This window comes from Miniopterus natalensis, chromosome 19 (assembly GCF_054644295.1).
Source record: "Miniopterus natalensis isolate mMinNat1 chromosome 19, mMinNat1.hap1, whole genome shotgun sequence".
NCBI classification, from domain to species: domain Eukaryota; kingdom Metazoa; phylum Chordata; class Mammalia; order Chiroptera; family Miniopteridae; genus Miniopterus; species Miniopterus natalensis.
Window position 1 is genome coordinate 6,631,034 of NC_142099.1, and position 25,800 is coordinate 6,656,833.

The 25,800-nt window shown below is 45.0% G+C and overlaps 2 protein-coding genes across 7 annotated transcripts in view; one reads left to right on the plus strand and one right to left on the minus strand.

Annotated features, from left to right (window-relative positions):
- ST7L (suppression of tumorigenicity 7 like) overlaps positions 1 to 25,800 on the minus strand; it is a 98,365-nt gene that overhangs the window by 26,513 nt on the left and 46,052 nt on the right. Inside the window, exon 15 of one of the 6 annotated variants that reach the window (XM_087827601.1) lies at positions 1,999 to 2,357. The exons of 3 other annotated variants lie outside the window; for them this stretch is intronic. In XM_087827601.1, the coding sequence (XP_087683727.1) occupies positions 2,259 to 2,357 (99 nt within the window). In that variant the 3' untranslated portion in view covers positions 1,999 to 2,258. Of the gene's footprint in view, positions 1 to 1,998; positions 2,358 to 13,846; positions 14,132 to 20,325; positions 25,633 to 25,800 lie in introns of those variants that run through there. 2 more of the 6 variants (XM_016223339.2, XM_016223340.2) reach the window with 2 other exon arrangements.
- On the plus strand, positions 3,315 to 10,713 carry WNT2B (Wnt family member 2B). Its single transcript, XM_016223342.2, has 4 exons — positions 3,315 to 3,481; positions 4,482 to 4,759; positions 5,445 to 5,709; positions 8,599 to 10,713. The coding sequence occupies exons 1-4, from the start codon at positions 3,355 to 3,357 to the stop codon at positions 8,826 to 8,828; spliced, it is 900 nt and encodes a 299-aa protein (XP_016078828.2). The 5' UTR covers positions 3,315 to 3,354; the 3' UTR covers positions 8,829 to 10,713.

Consider the following 25,800-nt stretch of genomic DNA (forward strand, 5'->3'; position numbering starts at 1 on the left):
TCGTGCCCTTGGAATGAAGATGAACTTGGACTTTGGAGTCAGAGTCCCTGGTTCACCTGGTTCTCCTGACTAGCTCTGATGGATGGAGCTGGGTATTATCAGTTACTCTCCCTGAACCTCAGTTTCTTCACCTGTAAAATGGAGCTCTCTCTCTTTCTCATAGGATTTCTGTGTAGAAAAATGTTTTATAAACTCTGAAGTACCATATAAATGATGTTATATTAAGAGATTAAGGGAGCCAACAAGTCACGGTTCGATTTCCGATTCCTGGCTGAGGCACATGCCCGGGGTTGGGGTTTGGGCTCGATCCCCAGGAAACGGTGTGCAGGAGGCAGCCAATCAATGTTTCTCTCTCATTGATGTTTCTATCTCTCTCTCCCTCTCCCTTCTACTCTCTCTAAAAATCAATAAAAACCTATAAAAAAATAAAAAGAGCTTAAGGGAGGGTAATAGTCTTATCCCTGTGTTCAAAGTCCTCTGTGAGCTGGACTGAACCATGTACACTAGGGACTACAAAGAAAGGGGGAGATAAGAAGAGGCTCCCTGGCCTCAATAAGACACAAACATAAAACATCTGCAAAGAGGCTGGCAGTGTTGGGGAGGAATAATGCTATTATCGAAAGGAAGCTTATGACTGGCGAGGGGAGAGAAGAGAGTGGGGAGCAAATCAGAGCAGTTATGTTTTATTCAACAAATAGTTATTAAGTACCTACTATGTGCCACACACTGTTCTAGGCACTGAGGACACTGAAGTGAACAAAGCAGACAAAACCCCTGCATTCATGGAGCAGTGCGGCCAGATCACCTGGGGGTGTAGGTAAGGTACAGATTCGGACTTAGTAGGCCTGGGGTAGGGCCTGAGGCTCTGCACCTCTAACAGATCCCCAGGTGATGCAAATACTGCTGTTCTTTGAGTAGCAAGGGGCTAGAGCATAGAGTAGGATATGAGTCACTTTGTCAAAGGAAGGGATGTGAACTGGTCAAAAGCAGGTGAAGAAAACATTCTGGGGCAGGAAGCAGGGAAGGAAGTGAAAACTGGATGGGTAAACAAAGCTAGAGGGTCAGGGGTATCTCGCCACTACCAGCCCATGAGCCTTAAACATCCTTGTGCCCCTAACAGCTGAGCTGAGTGCATGACACATGGTAGGCATTTTGCAGGCATGTGTTGAGTTGAGGAGATGGACAGGGCTCAGGCTCAGTTTTACTGGAGGCCCCCCACACCAACTACAAGGGGCTGACCACTGGTCAGCAGGCAAAGGCCCTGTTCTGCAGAATCTTGAAGCAGCTACTTAGTGGGGTGAGGGAGGTAGTAAGAGTATCTTCCCATCTTAGATACTGAACAGATGTTCCCACGCTCAGTGAGGATGTAACAAGAAGGACCAATGTGGGCTACAGCAGAATGGATTTAAGTCAGACCACAGGAAGGACTTTTTGCCAGAGTTTGGCCTGCCTCCCTCTAGACTGTCTCATGAGGGCTGGATTACTGGTCTCCCATTCCTATATCCAACCCCCCTCTTCCCAAGCCCCAGTAAAAAACAACAAACACCCATTGCTTAGGGCAGTGCTCAGGGCTGGACTGGGGAAGCAGAATGGTGGTGAGACAGGGACCAGCTCCAACGCCAACGGTCTTGAATCTCCAAACAAAGCACCGCAGCAGTGGGTGTAACTCAGGCTGTGCGTCAGGAGGCCCTTTCCGGCCTGGCCCAGCCCGGGGTGTTTATTTTGTTTGTTCCTGGAAGCTGTTGCCCTGATGGACAGTGCTGGGGACGCTGATTCCATGGGATTTCTCTGGGTCGGGTCAGCCCTCTCGCCCCTCCCCCGGGACAGATGGACCCCATCAACCCTGCTGAGTTCCAGAAGAGGCAAGCATCAGCCCTCCTAGTGTTTGTTTGAGTTGGTATCACCAGTGGTGATCCAGTCTGTGGGTGAGGGCCGGGTATGTGAACTGGGGGAAGGGGGTACATAGAGCCCCAGGCAGTCTGGCTTTTCCCCTTTACCCACTGGCCACCCTCCCTTCTCCTCTCCTACTTCTAGGCCCATTTTGGGGCCTTTCCCAAACCACAGGCTCATTCACAGCCCAAACCAAAATATTTTCTGTTTGTAGCAGCAACTGCCCTCCTTGGCCCCCACCTGTTCAGAAAAGGGGAGAGAAGGTGTCCCTTGATGTGTTAGGACAGGAGAATGGAGAGTTCCCTGCAAACCAAGGAAGGTGCTGGGTGTTGGAGAGATAGAAAGGGAGTGAGGAGTGGGTGAATGGGTCAGATCTCATTTGGCGGCCTCGTGGGGAGAAAGGGTGATGATGTACTCCTGTCTTCTCTCTGAAATGGTCCTCCTGGGGCTGGTGGTGGAGTCCAGGGCTAAGAGGGTTTGAATAAAGAGAAAATATTGCCTGGAGAAATCTGAGAATGACTCTACCAACCCACCCATCTTTTAGTAACCCACCCAAAATTACTTTCTTGTAATAGTTCATATCGGGCAAATTGGGAATGGAATATGGAGGTGTCACCCTCTTGCTTTATCTTGGCTTTTGGCTTCCTAAAGCAACAGCCCTCTGCCCATGCAGGATATTCTGCCCTATAGGTTGGGAGGAAGAATTTGAAAGAATCAAGACTTAGTAGTTACGAATGGCGATGGGCCTGGAAATAAAGGGTATGGGGAGGAGAGTTGGATTGGGAGTGGGGTCTTCCTCCCCAAACCTCAGCACTGGGAATGAGGATTTTAGCTCCAAGGGTCTGACTAGGGCTATAAAAATTACTGGTTGCCCTCTATGTCTCTTCCCACCGGCCCCTCCCTCTCTCCACCCTTCTTCCCCCAAATCATCTTCATGGACCAGCCATGCAGGATGTGCCTCTTACATGTGGGTGTAAGAGTGTTGTCTCAGACTCTCCTTTTGTTAGTTTATTTTTCCATGAGGCTCTTAGTGTTTGTTAAATAAACAGACAATGGGTTTGTGTGACATGCCCACAGCTTTCTGTGTATGTGACACATGCCTGGCCTGTGTTCTGGGAGTGTGTGTCACTTTGGCCTTTGGCTGGGAACTGGTGATGCTGGGAGACCACTCAATTACTCTCTCTGCAACTGTGTAACTATTTCTCCAGAGCTTGTGGAGACCGGTTCTACCGATCAGCCTAGGGAAATGTGGGCTGGGAAGGGGGAAGGCACCACTCCAAGGTCTGAATGCCAAATCTTTCCGCTCCTAATCCTGTCCTGATGCGGCAGAAGGGCCGGGATGCTCTGACAGGGCCATCTCCACCTTGCAGGTACATCGGGGCACTGGGGGCCCGAGTGATCTGTGACAATATCCCCGGTTTGGTGAGCCGGCAGCGGCAGCTGTGTCAGCGATACCCAGACATCATGCGCTCGGTGGGCGAGGGTGCCCGAGAATGGATCCGAGAGTGTCAGCACCAGTTCCGCCACCACCGCTGGAACTGCACCACCCTGGACCGGGACCACACTGTCTTTGGCCGTGTCATGCTCAGAAGTAGGGGCCTCTTCCACCCTGCCCAGCTCCTACTTCCCCTCCTATGCTTGGGGTGGTGAATGGGTAGGGTAGAGGTGATCCCCTCTCCCTTCTCCTACACACTTCATAATCAGAGAAACAGTTGTGGGCAGAGCCCGGGATACAGTTGGGAAAAAGACTGTTAGTACTTTAGATATGTAGCCAGGGGTCCCTCTAAGTCCCAGTGTTCTGGGATGACAGGACAAAGGAGCAGCAGTCTATCTTTCTTCCTCCCTTTCCCGTCCCTTCCCAACCCCCAGCACTGTCAGGCTGAGGACCAGGTTCCTATCACCACAATCACTCCCCTCACTCCAATACTTCCAACACTACAGTAATGGGAGCAAGGGATAAACAGAAAGGTGATATGTAAATATTTGGAGAGTCAGCGGCTTGGCCCCAGCTTAGCAAAACTACGCAGTGCTAGACAGTAAACTGGTAGAAAGGGAATGAGATGGGAATCCAGAGGTGTCAGAGGGACAGGAGTGAAGGTTCATCAACCCCAGAGATCAGGGAGGGAAGGAAGAAGGCAGGGAAAGTAGCCTGTCACTCCACACAGGCTGACCCCTGGGCTGGGGTCCCCACTGTTGGGGAACTGTCCAGCAGAGTGGGCCTGAAACGGCATGGACTGTGGACTAAGGCAGGCTTAGCTGAACTGGGCCTGGCACTCAGTAGGAGGGGATGATTCACCCTGAAACTTTTTCATAGGTGGATCCAGGGAGTTTGGAAGGAAGCAAGAGTAGAGGTCAGCACAGGAGGACAGATGTATGAAGGAGTGGATGGAGAGTAGTGAGGGCTCTGGGAAGGGGTCAGATGGTCTGGAGAATGCTGCCGGAAGGGAAGGGCAATTTGAGTAAAGAGGGTACAGTGGTTGCTCTAGGAAAGAAAAAGAGAAGAGAGATTTCACAGTCAGAGGTTCTGTGGGCTGAAGAAGGGGACAGACATGGGCCTCCCTGCTGAGACACACGTCTGCCTGTCTCTCCAGGTAGCCGGGAGGCAGCATTTGTGTATGCCATCTCGTCAGCAGGGGTGGTCCACGCTATCACCCGCGCCTGTAGCCAAGGTGAACTGAGTGTGTGCAGTTGTGACCCCTACACCCGTGGCCGACACCATGACCAACGTGGGGACTTTGACTGGGGTGGCTGCAGTGACAACATCCACTATGGCGTTCGCTTCGCCAAGGCCTTCGTGGATGCCAAGGAGAAGAGGCTCAAGGATGCCCGGGCCCTCATGAACTTGCATAACAACCGCTGTGGTCGCACGGTCAGTCTTCACATCTGTGCATGTGCCTTGTTTGCTGGGGGTGACCGTATGTGTGGTGACAGACTTAACTGTGAAGTGGGAGTGCTGAAGCCTCCAGGTTACTTCCAAAAGACCGGACCCCCAGGGCAGAAGCAGTAAACCCAAGGGAACTGGGAATGTCTAGGTGCAGCCAGGTGCAAAAAGAGTCTTCACATAGGTGAAAAATAGGGAAAGGGGAAGAAAAGAAGGGAAATAACTCTTTAAGAAGGAAAAAACTGCCTCCATGAAGACAGAGGAGGGTAGGAGCTTGTTCTAATCAGTGTACTGGTACCTGAGCCCCCCCTGTGCCCAGCCTTGTGCTGGAAAATGGTGTGTTATAGAAGCAGAAGGCGTGGTACCCTAAACTCCAAAACACACGATGTGCCAGCATACTGTAATCATAAACAGAATCCTGTGGCTCTAAAGTTCAAATGGCCTGTCATGAAAAGGAGAGCACTGCTGGTCCAGAAAGGCTTCTTGGAAGAAGAGGTTCCTGAATTTGATCAGGAAGAATGGGTGGGATCTGATGGGGGAAGGAACAATGAATGGCTGTACTAGCCAACCAGGACCAGGTCCTGCAGACCTCAGGGCACACATGTTGTTAGTCCTGAGGATGACTAAGTGCCTGACCGGCTGCTTCTCCTTTACCTGCCTCCCCACTTCCCAGGCTGTGCGGCGGTTTCTGAAGCTGGAGTGTAAGTGCCATGGCGTGAGTGGCTCCTGTACTCTGCGCACCTGCTGGCGTGCACTCTCAGACTTCCGCCGCACCGGTGATTACCTGCGGCGACGCTATGATGGGGCTGTGCAGGTGACGGCCACCCAGGATGGCGCCAACTTCACCGCAGCCCGCCAAGGCTATCGCCGCGCCACCCGGACTGACCTTGTCTACTTTGACAACTCCCCAGACTACTGTGTCTTGGACAAGGCTGCAGGTGGGTAAGGAAAGCAGGTGGGGACACAGAGATCAGTTCTTAGTGCCAGCAGCCCTGGGCAGTCACAGTTTGCTCAGCCTCAGGAGTCAGGGAAGGGGTGCTGTGGGAGGAGTCAGTCTCCTCCGGACATGAAAACCCGGTAATGAGAGTGATGATTTGTGCCTCAGTTCAGGCCCAGTGCTGCCCCAGCAGAGGAGAGGCTGCTCAGCTCCTTCAGCCCTGAGGTCTGCATGATGCACAGATGTGACAGATACTACCCAGTGGATGTTAAATGCACCACCCGTTCTCAGTACTGCACAATGTGTGGGCTACACTGAAGCATAAGATGCAGCCCTAAGTCTTTGGCTCTTTATAGTCTAGCTAAGAAATGAATGTAACAGGTAGACAGATGCAACTGCAAAAGAGAAATGACTGGGGAAATCAAGGGAAGCTGATCTGAAAATGTGGAATGTAAGCTGTTTCTTGAAGTGTGGGGATTATCTGGGTAGCTGGAGAGAACAGGTGACAGCGTCTCCACACAAGTAGAACGGTAGGTGGTACTCGATCTGTTCCAGGAACAGAGAGCAGGTTGATCTGAGTGAAGAATTTGGATGAGGGAGATCAAAGGCAGAAGGAAAAGTTGGGATCAGACCATCAGTGACCTGAGGTATTGCCACTGAACATTGTAAAGTGGGGATGGGAAACAAGGAAAGAGGAGGTTCCTGTCAAGGTGAACCACTGGCAGACAGCAGCCAACACCTGTGCCAGATATTGTGGTGGGATTGCTGGGGATGCTGGGACGTGATATGGTATTACCCCAAAAGAATGGAAGTTACCATCTTGGCTCAGATTTCGGGTTCAGATAGGTTAGTCTAGGAACAACGTGCAATGCAACAAAACTGCTCTGTCCCTGGGGACTGTCATGAACTCACAGGCTCTTTGCAGTTAGACTTGGGTGAGGTGGAATCAAAAACCTCAGCTGCCTTTGGTACTGTTTTTCACCCATCACTGTTGTTCCTGGAGAGTCAAGCGGTTTAGAGCAAAACTGAACACAGACACAGGGTAGGGCTCCACTCACATAACAGAGAGAGAAGTCTGTGTACTTTGAAGGCTGCTAAGAGAAAAAGGTTGAGGGAGCCCATCTGATTCTCCTGGTGATTTTCTGCCACTAGGTGTGTTTTCTTCCCATGTGGTGTAATTGAAAGGACTGCCTTCCCAATGCCTGGAAACCACTCCATAACCTCCGAGGTGTGAGCCTGTGCTACCACACCCAAATGCACCTGTGGGGAAGAAGGTGTGGAGTTAGGAGGATGAGTCATATGTGTTTTGGTGTTTCTCAGAGGCATAAAATTAAGACTCATAAAACCCAAAGTGGGGCCTGGAATTCAGAGGGTCCAAGTCATCCCAGAGGGATGGAACTCCTTCCAAAGCAGTGCTGTCCAAATGAACTTCTGTGATGGTAGACAGGTTCTATGTCTGTGCTAATACAGCAGCCACTTAGCTACATGTGATTATTGAGTATTTGAAATACAGCTAATGTGACCAAGAACTAAATTTTAAATTGTATTTAATTTTAATTATTTTAAATCTAAATGAACACATTTGGCTAGTGGCTACCACATTGGAAAACTCAGCTCCAGAGGGCAGAGGAAACTTCTGATGCACGGGAAGGACTTAGGACCCGGCCCTCGCAGTTACAAGAATAAGATACAGAGCAGAACTAGTCAGCCTGTACCCAAGGGCAGTGGTCTCCTGACACTGTGGACTGTACATTCCTATCAGATAAAAAATCTGAGCATGCGCCTCCAATATATGTATATATACTTATAAATTATATCTATGTTCCACTTTACACATTACTAACATGTACATTATAAAACATAATACAGAATAGATATTTTAAGTTGATGGGGTAAAAAACAAGAAGTTCTAGTATTTTCTCCTCATATCCCAGTGGAATGTCAGACTGCCATTACAGAAATCAGTTAATTGGTTCTCTTCTTGAATCTCCAGGCCAGTTTCCCATCTCTGGGAAAGGGTTGGAGTAGATACTGTCTAGGATCCATCCCACCCAGAATTCTATGACTTTATGATCTGTTGGCAGGATCTCCTTTGCTAAAGTCAGTGAATGAGGTCCTGAGCATGCTCTGTGCAAGCAGAAAGCATAACCCTGACCCTTCAAGAGTTCCCACTGTCAGGGTCTTTAGGAATTCCTTAGGGGTGTGCCTCCAGCCAGTTATGCCAATCAGTTCACCTCCTCCACTGAACAGAGATTATAGATATAACAATCCACTGATTTAGATGCTATTATTATGCCTATTGTCATGAGAAAACTAAATCCCAGAGAGATTAACTAACTTGTAAATCACATAGCTAAAAAGTGGCAGAATGGGATTTTAAACCTAGACACTCTGACATCAGACCCATCTGTTAATGGCCATGCTATACTACTTCCCTGAATAGTACAACTTGATAAAATATAAACTAAGGACCAAAATACTAACAAATGGTAGCTGGATCAGAGTTGTGGCAAGACTTCTTGGAAAAGATAAATTATAGGCTGTTATTTTTTAAAACTTCCTACTGTGGAAAAATTCAAACATAAAATAGAGAGTCTTCATTCAGCTTTAACAATGACATGCATCTTAAGGCTAGGTTTTGAAGAGGGTCTGGAGATGTGTCTTGGCAGGGAGGGCACTGCAGGTGAAGTCAGGGGTCTTGGGGTAGCCTTGATGGTGGGAGGAAACCAGCCTGGTGCAGAGGGCCATGTGGAGATGGTCATTTTGGCTAGTGGGTATATTTTCAGGAAAAGAGATTCTTTATGGTTTCCTCATGAGGATGTGGGTAAGGGAACCCAGAGTAGCTGAAGTAAGAGGTAACTTGGTTCTCACCCTCTCTTCCCCACCCCAGGTTCCCTAGGCACTGCAGGCCGTGTCTGCAGCAAGACATCTAAAGGGACAGACGGCTGTGAAATCATGTGCTGTGGCCGAGGGTATGACACAACTCGAGTCACTCGTGTCACCCAGTGTGAGTGCAAATTCCACTGGTGCTGTGCCGTTCGGTGCAAGGAGTGCAGAAACACTGTGGACGTCCACACCTGCAAGGCCCCCAAGAAGGCAGAGTGGCTGGACCAGACCTGAGCATATCAATACCTCACCCACCCTCCACTTCGAACCTCCTGACTCAAAAGCACAAGATCTTTGCATGCACACCTTCCTCCACCCTCAACCCTGGGCTGCTACAGCTTCTATTTAAGGACTTGGAGAGTGATCCAGAGGGACTCTGGTGTCCTGGCTGGTTCCTTAGCCCTGGGAAGGAGTTGACAGGGGATGTAAAAACTGAGCAGCTCCCTGACTCCTGCTCTGGAGGTTAGAAGGGAGAGTGGAAGAGGTGTGTAGGGTCCTCAGAGTGATATGAGTTGCACTAAAGCACGCGGTCGAGGCTCACGTCTCCTTTCCCTTGCACTGTCTTCCTGACACTTCCGTGTGTGCAAGCGGAAAGGTGCCTGGAGAGAGCTTCCTTTTGTTCCTACCTGGTGAGGGTAGATAGGACAGACATGAAACCACATATCTCTCCCCTGGGTCAGTTTGAGCAGACTGCCTGGTACTAGGCAAAAAACTCTTAGGCTTCAACATTCTTTCATCATTGAGAGTTAGCTGAGAGGTAGCCACAGTGCACAAGGTTCCATCCATATGCTCATGTGTTTCTAAACTGCTGTGTTTTGTAAGAGAAGAAATTATCTAATTATACAAATGCTCTCTCTCCTCACCTCTGTCTCCTTCCATCCTATATTGGACAGCACCACACTCTGTGCTCACTTGCTGCCTGTCCAAATTGAGCAGCATGCAGTGGTACCCATGCCTAACAGGTCATCAGAATACCCTGAAACATCCTGAGAAAGAGTAATTTAGTAAGCCTTGGGTTTTCTTTCTTTAAACTTTCCATGCTTTACTTTGGTGGTCAGCCAGGTTGAAGAAACACTGAGAAAAACATATACGACTCTTAGAGATGGGAGAGGATAGTAATCCTGATCTCAAGGCCCACAGGAGGCCTCGGTGTATAGTAGGCAGGTAGAGATCTCCAGCTCTGGGAATTTTTAGAAGATCCTAGCCTCTGATGCTGGGAGAGGGATCCAGTGACTACAGAGGGAAGGAGAGCTGGGGCTTGGGGCAAAGCAATGAACAGCTTAGAAAGCAGCCTTTCCCCATTAATTTGACAAATCTTTATTTAGTGACTCTCCAAGACCTGGTGATTATTGTTGGTCCTTCCATGTTTAGCTTCAGTAGGGGAGTTCCTTCTCTGCTACTACCCACTGCCTAACTAAGCCTGCGGTAGCTGAGTCTCCACAGATAGCAGGTGGTAAGCTGGAGGGTGCGACACGGAGTCCCAAGAACTGTGAGGTACAATTTTCATGTGATCTGAACAGTGGTTATCTCTTGCCTACTGATATTTTAAAGGAGCAGAATAGTATAGAGATTTGAAGTTATAAACATGGGTTGAAATCACAGCTGTTTTTGATATTTTGAGCAAGATACTCAAATTCTCTGAGCCTCTATCTTCTCATCTGTAAAATGAGGGTAGGAAACTATCTCAGATATTGAGTTTTCATTATGCTCCAAACTCCAGCCAACAGACACTCTCACCAAAGCCCCTAACTGGTCTAGTCCCTCACGACTTACTTCACAACCTTCAACTCAGGACAATCAAGTATTGACAGCCGTCTGTGGAGTCAGGGGCTACACGAGGAATTCCAAATCCAGCCCCCCTTTTCCCAAGCTCCTCTCCAACATCCCTTGGGGTGCTCACGTGTTTGTGGAACAGCTTCACTCTGTAAGGGCAGCAGAAGGGAGTCGTAGCTCTGGGCCATGGGGCAGATTTATTTGGATGATAGGACTAATATTTGTGTAACCTGCGGAGACCTGTGTGGGAGAGTTTAGGGTGGTTTTTCTTTTGGCAAAGGGGTTTGCTCCAATTTCACAGCCATTAACACAAAACATGAGCTAGTCAGGGCCCTTGTGGTCTGCGGTGAGGGGATTCCTGTGGAGAAATGGGACCGAGTGAGTCAGGCCAGGGGAATGTCTTCCCTGCAGAGTGGAGTCAACTGGGTAACTGATGAGCCAATGGTGGGATTAGGGAGGGGGCATGGGAGGGAAGAGAAGAGCTTCTGACATCTTGAGCTGGGTTTAAGAGAAGGAAGCCTTAGGGTAGTGGGAATGTAAGAGGGTTACAGTCCCTTTGAACTCTAGAAGAGGGTTGAATGGATTTACAAAGGGTGCCGTCTTATATGCTGGGCTGCTGGGAAAAGCCTCAGGTCCCAGTTAACCCTGCTCTCAAGAACCTCCAGGTTACCACATAAATGACAGCATAGGCCTTCCATGGGGAATCAGCCTGAGCTCTATTGTCCATCCTTTCTCGGTTCTAATCCCGGGGAGGGAAGTGGGCCTCTTCTGGCATCTAACACTGCTCTGTGCTTCTCACTGGGCTCCAAATTCTAATTCATGAAGACCCACGTTTTACATTTTCCTATAAATGGTTAAGAGAAGAATGAACTGTCCAGAGAGTGAGAGGTTTGAAAAGTGAGGTGGGTAGAGAGGCAAAAGAGGTCCACGTGAGCCCCACCACAGAGGTTCTGTGGCCTCAAGAAGGAATGATGGCCAAGCCATTAATTTTTCCTCTGATTCCTTAGCTTGCCTCTGCATTCCGATCGGCTTTGGACAACTGGCGTCCATTCTGTGCTATACAAACAGAAACTAATTTATTTGGAACCAGCAGCAAAACGAGAACTTTATTTGGTGTAGTCAGGGCTCCATGTAGTTCTGCTACTCACTCACTGTCTCTAATCTCCCCCCTCTTTCAGCCCCTCTCCTCTCTTCCAGTCCTTCCTATTGGTCCTGGTTTCTTTTCACTTTTAATATTTAGGTTAGTGCAGGCAGAAAGTGCTATTTGGATACAAAGTTAACTTAAGAGACATTATCTCTACCCTTTAAGGTCCTTAGAATCTTTCAGATCACGCATCTGGCGAGTGCCTCAGCTGCAGCCTGCAGCTAGTTTATCGTATGTAAGCATAAGGATGCCAGCCGTAACCATGCCCTGGAGAGAAGAGCCAGCCCATATGACTGCCAACCTTGAACAATAGCACTAATCCATACTCTTCCTTACTGATGCTGGGAAAATGCAAACAGGGACTTCAGATTATTTAAAAGAATCAAACGTGGCCTCCGCTGAGGGTCTGTTTGTGAGAAGTCCTGTGGGTCTGACTCATGGCCACTCACTGCCTCATTTCTCTTCCTCCCTGTAGCAGAGAAATTTCTTCTCCTTTCTCCCACCTCCCTCAGCAAGAACACCAACCGCCAAGTCCTTGCCAAATTCTCAGACTCACTCAGGACACTGGCTTAATACAAGAGAGATAATTAGGATTTTTTTCCCCTCTGCCTTTCTGAGGCTTTATTTAAATGCTCTCGGTGGTCATAGGGCAGAAGCCCAAGGTAGGCCCTGGGGAGAGTATGTTTCTCATCCCCGAGAGGCGTCAGGTCAGCCTTGCTCCTGCAGCCAAATTACGGCACCCGAGAACAATGTGATGCATTCCTGGGCAGGTCGGTGGGACCCTGGGCGCCCTGGCCTTTCGGAGAGAGGTGCCAGACACAGAGCTCTCCGTCAGCAATCCTGCAGAGCCGCCCCCTGGGTGCAGAGATGAAATACGGGAGAGCTTCACATTACACAGAGACCTATGGCTCACACCTGGTTATTGATGGCCTTAGTGGAGGCCTCTGCCCCCACCCTCCACTTAGGAACCGCCTGCTAGCCTGCTACCACGGGGGCTGGGCATCTTTGAAGCAATGTTGGAAAACAAGAGATGCTTCATTCTCACCCTGTGCCCTCCCTATCAGACTGCACACAACCATGAGGATACTCATACATGTGAGGTGCACATGTGTGGAACAAGCATACACATACATGGACATACACATAGCTTCTCTCATTCTAGTCACCCTCCCTCTCCCCAACAGTAGAGAAAAAAAAAAGCAACTAGATTTTAATCAAACCCTTCAAAAATCAAACCAACAGTAGAGGATCAGCTATAACCAAGGAATATTAAAAAGTTACATTAGCCACATGCAGACAGCTGTTTGGTTTGGGGACCAGTTGTCACCTGGGGGTGGCAGGAGGAGGCAGAAAGGGATCAACAATGGATAATTAGCACCCAAGCAAAGGGTCTGAGACTTCTCGGGGCTGATTCACACTAGAAATAGTGCACTTCAAGCCCTGTGCTCTGTGGATGGCGCAGTCTCCTACTGCTCATGCCCTGTTGTTTTTAACTCTTGCTAGGTTAGAAAGCAGGGTAGCTTTGGGTTCCAGAGATGATCTCCCCAAGAGAGGTACTGAAGAGGAGCAAGCAGTGGCTTTACTCGGGAAAATATGTCAGTTACTGCCCTGAACTGAGCTTTCCCAGAAGATGTGATTCTCTTTGGATGACTGGCAGGTTTCAGGCAACAGCCAGTGGGGTGTCAGTAATATCCTGTCCCTGATTCCAAAGGGATAGAAGAGAGGGAGCATTTATAAGCACATTTTCCCACTTCCCTTTCATGACTAAAATGATCTCTAAGCATCTTTGTGGCTATTCCTCATTTACTTAGGAAGTTTTAGTCATCCTGGATGTGAGAAAGCAAGGTAAGAGTCTCCTCTTGGCCCCCTAACTCTGAACTATCTTGGCTTAAAATTTGCCTTTGCTCAGTTCCATTCTGCCCGAGTCTGGATGGAGCAGCTGGCCATGGGAGTTCCTTTCTTTGACCAAAAGGAGCAGAAATCTGGTGACTTTATTTCAACACCAGCCCTTGTAAGCAGGCCTGATCAAACAGAAAGGCTAAGCTGAGCGAAGACAAAAGGAATACAGTTTAATGTACAGCTATTCTGACAACTTTTTCAAGGTAGGGCTGCCCCAAGAATAAATGTGATACTCGCCCTGGCCAGTGTGGCTCAATTGGTTGGGTGTTGTCCAGTGCACCAAAAGGTTATCGGTTTGATTCCCGGTCAGGGTACATGCCCCGGTTGTGGGCCTGACCCCGGGTAGGGGGCATGCAGGAGGCAGCCAATGGATGTTTTGTGCTCACATCGATGTTTCTCTCTCTCCCTCTCCCTTCCTCTCTCTCTAAAAATCAATAAAAAATCTTTTTTAAAAAAAGTAATACTCATAAAAAGCTTTTTTTATGTACAAAATGCTTTAGCACATACATAATTCTCACACCAACCCTGTGAGGTAGCAGTTATGTTCACTGTACAGGTGCCGGTCAGAGAGGCTCAGTGATTTCTCCAAGGTCACATGGATACTGAGTGGCTCAGCCGGAACTCAAACGTATAGCTTCTGACTTCAAATCCTGTGTGCTCCTCAAAGACTGCAGATACCTCGGGCTGGAGGCACCCAGAGTCCCAGCACCTTCAGAACAAACTGACAGAATATTCTGTGAGGGTCCATCTGAGCAGAATTTACAAAAGGAACAGCCTAAGCCTTCTCTAAGCTCATCAATGAATCCTTTTGCCATTTCTGCCACAATTACCACCATTACCACATGATCACTATACTAAGTGGACCACATTTAATCAACTGTAGCGCTTAAGTTCTTTCTATTCCTTTTTTCTTCTTGAGAGCAACACGTAAAAATTTTTTTTAGTTTTATCTAGTTCTTTTAAAGTGATGCTGAATGTGAAGACAGTAGAAGCAGTAGTGAGAAGCCAAGAAAGGAGGTTACTAAGGCTGTGGGCTTTTCAAGCATGGGTCAGAATTTCCTTTGAGACTTCATTCTTTTTAAAGGTGAAGAACAAGGAATGACAGTGCTAAAAACCATCCTATCCCAGGCCAGATGCCCACTGAGACCCTAGAAAAGGTCCGGGACCTCTAGCTGAGACAGGTAATTTATCTACACCAAGGCAAGGATACCTACACTGCAGAGAAACAAACCCCTGCAAGATGAGCCGGACAATAGATTTGCACTTGATCAAAAACTTTTGCTGCTCAACCCTTCCTCCCACCCTCATTCAAAATCTGGACTTCTGTTTAGGTCCAAGACAGTGACACAGAGCAGCTCCAAGAGACGCTGTGTGCAAGGGGAACCCTTCCCTGTTCAACCCTGGAATGCATTTCGTTAGAGACAGCATAAGCCTTCACATACCCTACCTGTCCCACCCCTGCACCCCAACAGTGAAGGTAGGAGGGAAAGCTGCAGGAACACAGAGTTCATCAATCACAGACCTGGGATGCTACAGCTTCCTGCCCTGGGCCCCCCTGGGGCTAGAGAAAGACACCTCATGAAAACAGTCTACCTATAGGCAGGACTTCTCCCAGAGCAAACCTTACTTTTTGGTCCATCGATCTTGGCTCTCACTGCTCTCCCTGCTTCCCACCCCCACTGCCTCCGCATGTGGGCTCAGAAGTCATCATCTAAAGAATTCCAGTGCTCACCTCCTGCATAGCAGCACAGCCCCACGAGGCCGCACACCAGATGGAGGGGATAAAAGTACGAGGTCATGGCTTCTAGCAAGAGTTTTTCTCTTAAACTAACCCTGACTCCTGGAAGAGAGGCAGAGCCGGAGAGTGTCGGGTGAGCTGCTGACGACAGCAGCTTCATAGGTTGTGTGTAAAAGGGAAGGAAAGAGCTAACTTGGCTTTCAGTGGAAATTTCCCCACTCCCACCTCCAGATCTACTCCTGGCTTCACATCGACTTCTTGAAGGTGTTTGAGTAGAATGCAGAGAATGTCAAACCGAAGGGTTAAATCCTTCCCAACTGTAGGGACCCCTCCAGCAGGCTGCCACACACATGCTGAGGTGGAGGCCAAGCCCTGAGCACATGCCTGTTTCTCCAGGAATGTAACCATGAGGTAAAGGGAAAGGGTGTGGAGAGTGGGCTAGAGCTCAGGGGAAACTGAAAAGGTCATCAGTAGGACTTCAAAATGTTTGTGTGTAATAAGAACAGGGGATGGAGGAGGAGCATCATTTCTAGAATATTATGCTGTCAGGTGATGGTGTACAGAAGCAATAATTACAAAGAAACAGTTTAAGTAACAGACTGAGAAGTCTCAGAATACAGGAATTGGGAGGATGAGATTAATCAGGTGGCTTTTGAGTTGGATTTTTAAAAGATAAGGTATGGACAGGTTGAGGGCAGTTAGAGGACCGCATTCTAAATAGAAAGAGCTGGTTTATGCTGAAACTTGGAAGCAAGAATGTGCGAGCAATATCTGAGGAATTTCCAGCAAGTACATATTATATACACTGGGGATTCAGAGAAATTAGAAGCTGAGATCAGGACTTAAATAATGTGAGGTGACTGCGTGTGCCTAGACTGTCAAATGGTTCAGAGTCCCCTACAGAGACCTGCAGCATCTTGATCTATGTCAGCAAACACCAGGGCACTGATGGGAAAGCACAGATGAGTCCATTTGTCACACATACAGGGACAAAAAGAGAGCTACCCTGTAAAGCCCAACACAATGTGAAGCGTCATTAACTACAGCTCCCTATCATCTGAGATTCTGGGCTAAACAAGAGATATCAAATATCCTATCCAGAACTGGGATGCATTACTGTAGGCTTACAGGCCCAGAACTAGCATAAATCAAGCCAAACTCTTAAGAAATTAGAATGTAAAAAAGGAATAATTTGAAATAGAAAATATATGCTTCTTTCCCTTACTCCCAACGTTACAACCTGACAGGTCTCCTATGTCCCAGGGCACAATGGACTTTTGTGGCTGACAGATTCATCAGATCTGAGGCCACAGTGACCAGGAGGAGGGCTATGAAAGAGCTTTAGGGACTGCAAAACCAGTGCCCTGATCAGTGGGGAGACAGCTCTCCTGCTCTACGGGCTGCTAGAGCAGCAGCCAAAGACAAGACAAATTCCAATTTCATGACTTTCAGTTAGGTCCCTGGCTTCTTCTATTTGCTGAAGGTAAAACAGAGCTATTTGTCAGGTATCTGCCATACTTCCTCACTGAACTTCCCTACCCTCTGAGGACAAAACCCACAAGGGGGACTCTGTTCTCTTAGCACCTTCCTGGCATCACTTTCAGAAACAGAATACTGGGATATATATATTTATGAATATTAAATAAGCCCAAAGGTGAGTAATAGTCTAAGTTTCTGCTTTACTTAACTGGCACAATTTGGTGCTGGGAGGGAGGCAGCCACTTCACAGCAATAGCACTTGTTGGTATCATCTTTGGTGATTTCTGAAACCCTTCACAGTAGAAAAGCTCAAGGGTTTCCATTCAACTCTGACATGACTATGGATTCATTAAGCAGCATGTTTCAGGTTGCACTATAATGTTCCTATGTAACATAAACCCTGGAATCTGACATAAGCTGATTGCTCATGCTGGTTATTTTATTTACATTTCTGAATGGGAGGGATTTCAATACTCATAAAATATCTAACTGACTTATTATTTTTCATCTGCTCTCCCAGAGCAGCTATTATAAAATAGGCACAGAGACAGAAGGCTCAACTTGTATGACTGGTTGAGTAAGCAACCAGGGAAAAGTTATTGCTCAAAAGCAATTTTTTAAAAATCCAATAAGGGGCTTGCGGCCAAACAAGAGCTATGGTTACTCTCAATGCCATCTGAAAGATAAACGTTATGTAACTGTATTCGTTATCTTTGTCCAAGTCCTATGGGGGTAGGTGGTAGCTTCATAGGAACTCAGGGGCCCAGAGTTTACTTAAGTCTTTCTCTTAGAAACCTAGTATTAGCAGACACGGTCTAGGTCTTGTATAAATGGGAACACAGCTGAATGGATGAGAGTGGGATTCTCCTTACGATCCAGAAACATAAATGTGCCTTTATGACTTTTCCCCTACAAAAAGGTAGAATTGTCCAGGATGCAGAATTGATGGGCAAAATTCAGATTGGAAGAGAGGGAAAAGGAGCCTTATTTTAGTGCCTTAATCCAATATCCTTTTGTTATTTTTAAAAATTAACATGATCTGTGCCTATTTTCAGAATTGGTGAATGCAGGATGAATCTTTGACATTAACAGTAGGCTCTGGTAAATTCTGAGTTGCTCTTTCCCAGTCTCTCTCCACAGAGCCAGGTAATTTTAGTCTTAACTTACTAGCCCATTCTGCTTCACAATGACATCACACTATTTCATTTCCTAAACCAGGATGGCCCTTATCCCTTATAAATCTGTTATTATTAAGAATGAGAAGATATAAAAGAGAAAGTTGAAGATGTATGAGTATAGAGGCTTTTGCCTTATGGCAGCTACTGTGTGAATCTGAGGTGAGACATTTCTTATTTAAATTTTGAATTGTAGAGTGTTTCATTTTTTGATAAATTCTAAACTTCAGATAAATATAATGAATACCATAGTTTATGAAAACATGAGCTTTGCCAGTTAGGCATAAAGATGAAAGTCCTCCATGTCTCATATTCAAAAATATATATATAAATAAAGAGACGTCTTTCTATCTCCTCTTGTTTGACTGAAAGAATTCTAACCAAATAAATTCTTCTAAAAGGAAAAGTCTTCACGAGTCTAGATTGACTTTTTGGGTCACTAAATCTTGTGTGAGGCATGTGAAAATAACTCATCAGTCACTTCTACTCAGATGAATAAATATGCAAAGATGAACTAATCTCTTGTTGTGGCAGCAGCCTGTCTTATACTAATGCATCTCCTGCCTGCCTCAAACCACCTACCACTAGACTATAAGTTACTGTAAACCAGGATTGTGCTTTGCACTTCACAAAGGTGCCCAATAATGATCTGTTCATTGAATGGGTGAACAAATCCATTAGTATTAACATCTAAATACAATGAATTCAAATGTCAAAAACTTACAGTATGTTACAGAATAATCACTACCATATTACAGGATGTTCTAGAGCAATAGTTAACATATTCTTCAATGCTGAGGCTCTTTAAAAACTAAATTATGAAAACAAATTAAGATAAGCCCTATTAGAGTCCTTCCATTCAACAAGCCAATAATGAAAGAAGACTCTTTTCAGGGTGTTCAGGACTGAACTGCATGTTCTAGTGCTGCTGTGGTTTTTTTTAAAGGAGGTATTACAATAGCTAAAATACACCCAGAGCAAATTAATAAGAGAAGTCCACAAAGTTAGAGCTTAGTTGAATTAGAGCCCCTGGGCTCCCAATAAGGGCTAAATCCCAAAGGGATCAGAGTCAAGTAAATAAAAAATCCAGCTGAATTTTATCAGAGGGCAAAGTTTCAACTCTGAGTACCCCAGCAACCCAGGATGAATTATGTATAAGATTAGTAAAGTGCCTTCATCCACACCCCAGCCAGAGAACATTCTTCTATCTCCCTGCAACTGCAGGAGAAAATAGCAATGTATTTGCCTGCCAAGAATGGTTGCAGCTATACTCTAGATGGGAGCCTAACAACACTGAGGGGTTAAAATTTAATTGTAAAGTTGCTGCTACCTGCGAGTAAAAGCTTAAACTCTGGTTTCAGAAATAAATTGGGACTCCAGCATATTGAATAGGTGAAAATAATAGCTGGCATGCCGCAAAGAGTGTGAGAATATGCTCCCTTCCCAAATTCCTCCCCAAACGCCTCCTTCTCTGTGTATCATATGGTAATAAGCAAGAGTGCTCAATGGGAACACAGCCCTTTGCTACACTCTGAACAGCACATACACATTTTGTTTCCAGAATGCTCGAAATTACAGGATGAGGTCAGAGGGTGGTTATGTGGTCTGAATTTCCCTGAATATCAATTCTCTTAATTTTGTTGAGCATCATCTGAAGCCCAAATAATTTCTTTTCTTGAAGCTGGCTGTCGGGATGGACGTAAGGCAATCATAATGTTATTACAGAACTAAGAGAGAATTTAATTCTTCCCCTCAAATTCAGACAGAATACCATTAACACCCAATCTTTTAAATTGCCTCATCAGCATTAAGGAAAACACCCAAGTTTCCTACCTATTGGTACAACTACTAGCTACCAAAAATTCCCACTTTAGCAAAAAAATTATGACATTTAGTTATGACATTTTTTAGACCAAAAAGTTTTATTCTACTCAGTTAACACTCCCCCACGATCCTTCACAAACTAACCCTTTGATTTTGAAAGAAGAGTGAGGTATATTTCTACTTTATATGAAAACTTCTTTTTACCATTTCAGAGAGTCAATCAAATTCCCACTGAATCATTACAAGCCAACGCCTACTGTTTCTTTAGTATTCCTGTACATTTTAGACAGAGAGGATGACGGTTGCTGTGTATGTAACATAAATGACCAAACAGTGCTCTTTCTTAAGTGCTTCCCAGCAAGAAGAAGAGTGAAATAAGACGGAATTGATTTGAAAGACAGACAACAGGTGTGCCTTCTTTACAGCACCGAGCTCGTCCAGTGGGCTCAGACCATGGAGTTCTGTGGGCAGCGCGTCTGTCTACCTGCACCTCTGCCTCTGCAGTGAGCATTTATTTCTGCATGGAGGCCTTTCTACATCCTAACCAAGTAGAACCAAGTCAGCCCTTCACTTAAAACTCTTCCCCACACTGATCCCGACAGGAAGACTCTCTAGCAGAACTGTTTTTGCTGCTCCCACTCCATCATCCCGCACCCCTTAGTGTCACTGTGTTTGGTTTGGAAGGTGCTCTTGTGTTCTGATGCTGGTGTTAAGCTGTGAAGTGACATCGCTGAAAACAAGCACAAATACCAGGACGGAAGGGCTATATTGTGCGATTTCAAGCAAATCGCTTAACTGTAAGGACTCCAACCCCAGAACCCTGGAAGATCACAATGCATCCGTCCTCTGACGGCTCCAGTGGGAATATATGAGAATACAAGTCTCTTCAGGGGAAAGCTAGTAACTGGAGTCCAAATTATTTTTGGGTCAGAATTGCAACACAATAAGTAGTCACACTAATTTAGTTCTTTTGAGCATCAGAAAGTTGATGGTTGAGGAAGAAGCTAAAGTCCACTCAAGACAAGAGTTAAAATAAAATGCCCCTCATGGTTGTCCTTTTCTCCTCTACCCCGCTGCTCTCTCCGTTCACAGGACTGGGCTGAGTCTCCAACACGCAAGGATGTTTTCTACAGCGCAAGTCGGCAGGCTTCCTAACGCGAATGCTCAGATCACTAGTGTAATGGATTTGGAATGAGCGGTTTACATCAGCATCGAAACACAGCTATTCTGAAAACTGCTATGCAGTCCATTTGCCCCACGTGCTAATGATTAAGCAATAAATATATTAGTAGCAGTTACTGACAGGATGTCCTAAACTTTGGCACCGAGACTTTTACTTCGAGGGGGAAAGATAATTAAATATACTGCCAAACAAATTCAGGGAGAGCTTTTGTGGACTTCGTACTTAACAGACACATGTTAATAGGGCAAGAGGGTGCTTTCCACAAACTTCAAAACCGATTTAAACCCTGGGGAAGGGATAGAGACATGCAGTAAAAAGTTTAGGGTCCCACTTCATTTATTTTTTCACTTGAAAAGAAGAGTTCATAGTTAGAAAATGTGGATAAAGAAGAACTTGAGTAATTTCACAACCTTCTCACTCTAGTTCTTTTAGAAGGACAATGAGAAGGAGGCATGAGGATTCATACCCTCAGAGAAAACAGAACATCTCTTCTCTTGCTGCAAGTATATCAGTTAATAAATAAAACCAAAAGTGGAATATGCCAGGCTGCCCAAATAAAGACTTCAGTGGCACTAACAATAGAACAAAAACGTCAACATTTAAAATTTTGACCTGTCACACAATAGGCTCATTTTATTACCAGGACAGTCTTTGGGAAATACCTCAGATATACTGCTGTGCAAATAGCATGGTTACAGAACAGTATTTTATACAACTATGAGCTTTGTTACAATTCAATATATTTAAAAAACTATATCAGTTCTTATGAACTAAAGAAGTCTCAAAGCTTTGAAAAATAATCAATTTTCAAACAAAGTGAAAAAACTTAATTGTCAGTTTAATTTATGTATGTGGCCCTATGTATTTAATAAAGAAAAAAATACAACTATCATAGGTGTTTATTATAATAATTGAAGTCAGATGGAGAATATAAAAAATGTTTTACCTATGAACAGATTTCATGTCACTCTTTGTAAAAATGGAAAATTAAGAACCTTTAAAAATAATTTTTCTACTAGTATATATCAATACATAGTTGAAATTTTCTATCAACTTCCCTAGTTATGAGGACAATCTTTGCCCTGGAAAAAATGATGAGAATAGTGGACAAACCTCAAACATTTTGATCACTATGCAGTAAAAGACATTTTTGGCATTTATAACTGCTTATTATTTTTTAAATGTAATTTTGGGAGAAAAATGTTAATTATTTTTGGGCAGGGGCTGAAGAAATCCCAGTGAGACATTCTGTAGAGAGGTCTTTCGTTAGTGTAACATCTGACCTTCTATATCTTTGGAAATCATGCAACTTGGCTAATGTAGTCCTTAAAGAATTAATCAAGCAGATTGTTAGGCCCTAGTTACAGTGGAGCCAGCCAATTATGAGTTGCTCAGAAATTCATCACTGGCATGTCCAACCACATTTTCCCACATAAAGATTAGTAGAAATATGTGGAAATAGGGCCCATTCCCACCCCAGCACAGCTACAATATGTGTTCTTCCGTAAAACAAATTTCAACAAAGTTTTGCCTTAGTGGAAACAAACAATTTATTTGGGGATCTTTTTTATTCCTGTCTTTACTCATAACACCTTTTTTGCCAACATTGCAAATGCTGCCTTATTTAGTTAAAACTAAACCAGGGATTTTTACATTCAAACACACTTCTGAATTTAGAGCACTAAAGTCACATGCCACAAGCCTGAATTCATCAGTAAGTTACTGAAATCCCCAAAGACCAACACTATCTTTTCACTGTTGTGATAACGCCCTCCCAAGGCTTACTGAGAAGAAAGCTTTGCTTGCAACAGAGAAATGAAAGGGGCCAGAGTAGATGAAGACTGGTTCTCTAAGGAGAGGACAGTGCTGGTCTTAAATAAAGAAGCTCCTTTCAGATAAGCAGAATCAGATTCCAGTTCATTTGGTTTGCTGGCTACCCTTACTTTGAACTCTCATATTTAACCCAGCAGGCTTCAAAGCAGGTGAGAAAATGACCTACCACTTAAAAGCAATTTTTCCTTTTTCAGGAATTCTGGGCTTGGAGAATATCAGCTTTAATATCAGCAGCACATTCCACATCTCCACAGATTTATGCAATTTTTTTTTCATTGCTCTATGTCTAATGCCAGGCTAAGTTTTATCTCAGCTGGGGGGGGGGGGAGTCCTAACTCACTGAAAATGAAGTCTTCTTCCACATCTCTTGATACCACACAAAAAGGGAATGGGAACTAAAATCCTGAACCATTCCAGTTCATTCTCTTCCATTTGTCAAAATCTGATGTACAGTGAGGACTATTAAAAATCATTGATCCCCCCCAGCCGGCATGGCTCAGAGGTTGAACACTGACCTATGATCCAGGAGATCGTGGTTCAATTCCTGGTCAGGGCACATGCCCGGGGTTGCAGGCTCCAATCCCCAGTAGGGGACCATGCAGGAGGCAGCCAATTAATGACTCTCTCATCATTGATGTTTCTCTCTCTCTCTCCCTCTCCCTTCCTCTCTCTGAAATCAATAAAAGACATATTAAAAAATAAATAAATCATTGGTCCCTAGTGCCTTGCTTCACAAAAAAAGCAATTTTTGTTAACAAATTCATTTTAACAAATTCAAACTGAATTTACTATAGCATGTGAACTAATACAGAAATATATTAGATGAGGAAGAGACAATGGTAACAATGAAAGAAATTCAGGAAATTTACTTAAGTTGCTTTGCCTTACTAAACAGAAGAACAGTGTGTTTCAAAGAAAACTCTTCATTCATTTCTACTGTATTTGGCCATCAAATATCTGACTTAACTGAAAATCCTGACATGGGCAGTTTGAAAACTTACCAATAGGTTCTATTCTACAAAACAGTTTGCCGTGGCTAGAATTTGAAACATTTCTCCACTTTCTGTGGTCCACACATACATAAGGTTCCAGAAGTACAGTACTAATAATATTGTTTAAATGTTTATACCACCATTCATACTACAATTTCTATGGGAAATGCATTTTGAATTTACTATTAGGTCATAACTCCTCCTAACGGGAAAGAGGGTAGGGTTTCCCGCTATTGCTGCACTTTGGTGATGATGATAACAGTGACAGTGGCGACAATAGCTAACACTCACCTAGTCTTTGCTATGGGCAGACATGGATCTAAACACCTGACATATTTTAAACTCATTTAACCCTCACACTCATACACACACAAAAACCCTGTGAGATAGTTTTTCTCATTTTACAGTGAGGGGGAGAAAAGGTTAAGCAATGTACTCGACGCTGCACAGCCAATAAGTGTCAGGGTTGGAATTCAAAGAAAAGCAGTCTGGCTCCAGAGCCTATGCTCATAACCCTCATAACCACTCAGCAATGCCGCCCTCCTCTACCTTGATAAGGTGGCACTACCCAGGTGTTCTAAATTCCTCTTTTGGGGGGTAGAGTTGAGCAGGGCTCCTTGTTTTAACATGCATATAGGATTGCGCTGGGAATCTTGTTAAAAATGCAGATTCACGGGGTCTGGAGTGGTGCCTGAGGTTCCACAATTTTAACAAGCTCCTCCTGGGTCATCAATGATGACACGCTCCCAGTGCATAGAGCCCACGTGATTAAGTGCTGAAGATGTAGGATGTGAGCCTCTTGTTCCCCTACTGGCTGGCTTGTTATTGAGTAATTTATATATCTGTAAGCTGAAGACTGCTCATACCATAATCATTTCCCATCAAGTCCTAAATGGAACCTGCTTTTGGAACTGATGCACACCAAATATTGGTCTGCAGATAATTTCAGTAAATACTTAGTTTTTAGGAACTTAAAATGTATATATGAAAACCACAGGGATTGGCTGTAAAGGTTTGCTGTCAGGCACATTTTTAACACCATATATCACCAACTATACAAATACTAAAAGAGAGTAAATAAATGCCTGTTTATTGTTCATCAACTCAAATCACAGTAAATTAATAACTTTTGGTCTAAAGAAGGAGCTTTCACGTTAAAATTATGATTATTCACCCTCATGCTTCACTAGAACAGTGCTAAGGAGCTTGTGTTATTTCACTTTCAATGCTCTCTGGTGCATCAGTGATCTCCTAGGCAAAGGCAGACACTATATCTGATATCAACGGAGAGGGCAGACAGTGAGTACGCTCCACATTAACTTTAGCCAGTTCCTCATGGAAGTACACTGCTAATAACTGCCACATGTCTATTACAGACTCTAGATCTCCCTCCTCGCTCTAGTTTACCTCCTTCCTCCTGCCCTGAAGCAGACCCATTGTTGAAGTAGCTCTCCCATCACTTGCCTGTGATCTCAAATGCACAGCTGCATATTTTTTCTAGTTGTTAAATGGATGGGATCCCTTCCTAGTCCATTTTTTCCAGGCCGGTTACACAGTAAGGTCATTTCAGTTTGAGACGCACTCACTCAGCACCACTGCAAACAACAGAGTTACGCTATGATCGCTAAGCTTCCTTATTACACTAAAAAGAAAAGAGGATAGTCAGTTTCCAACCCAAATATCTGTAATCCCTGAACAACAGTGAAAGTCATTCTTCTTGAAGCTTGACCCAAAATCAAGTGTGGTCTCAGACTCCTAGGCCTACAGCCAGTGGCAACTTAACACATTATACAGTTGACCTTCAGGGAAAAGGGAAACCAGTGCTCTTGCTACTGGTGCCAGAAGAAAACCAACTAATCTTTAAGGCACAAAATAGACCATTCTTAAGGCAGGAAAAGAAATCATGAGGAAATGGAGTTAGAATGGAGGCATTTAGAGAAAAACGCAGAAATCACATTACCGAGTAGGGCTGGTGTTCCCATGGCTCTCAGTGCTCTTCTGTTGGGGAACATAGTGAATCGTCATTTTCTTTTTGGGTTTGAGCTCTTATTACCCAGTACAAAGGCAAAGATGTACCAGAAAGACACACTTTTAAAAAGGCTTAGAGACTTAACAAGACTTATCTTTGGTAATTTTACTTTGAGCCAGTGATAGGAATTTATAAGT

What these genes read in the sequence shown, in the direction of transcription:
- WNT2B (XM_016223342.2), top strand. Translation starts at nt 3,355, where the DNA reads ATGCGCTCGGTGGGCGAGGGTGCCCGAGAATGGATCCGAGAGTGTCAG. An exon ending in TGGCCGTGTCATGCTCAGAA is followed by an intron (nt 3,482 to 4,481) that starts GTAGGGGCCTCT and finishes CTGTCTCTCCAG; the next exon opens with GTAGCCGGGAGGCAGCATTT. An exon ending in TGTCTTGGACAAGGCTGCAG is followed by an intron (nt 5,710 to 8,598) that starts GTGGGTAAGGAA and finishes TCCCCACCCCAG; the next exon opens with GTTCCCTAGGCACTGCAGGC.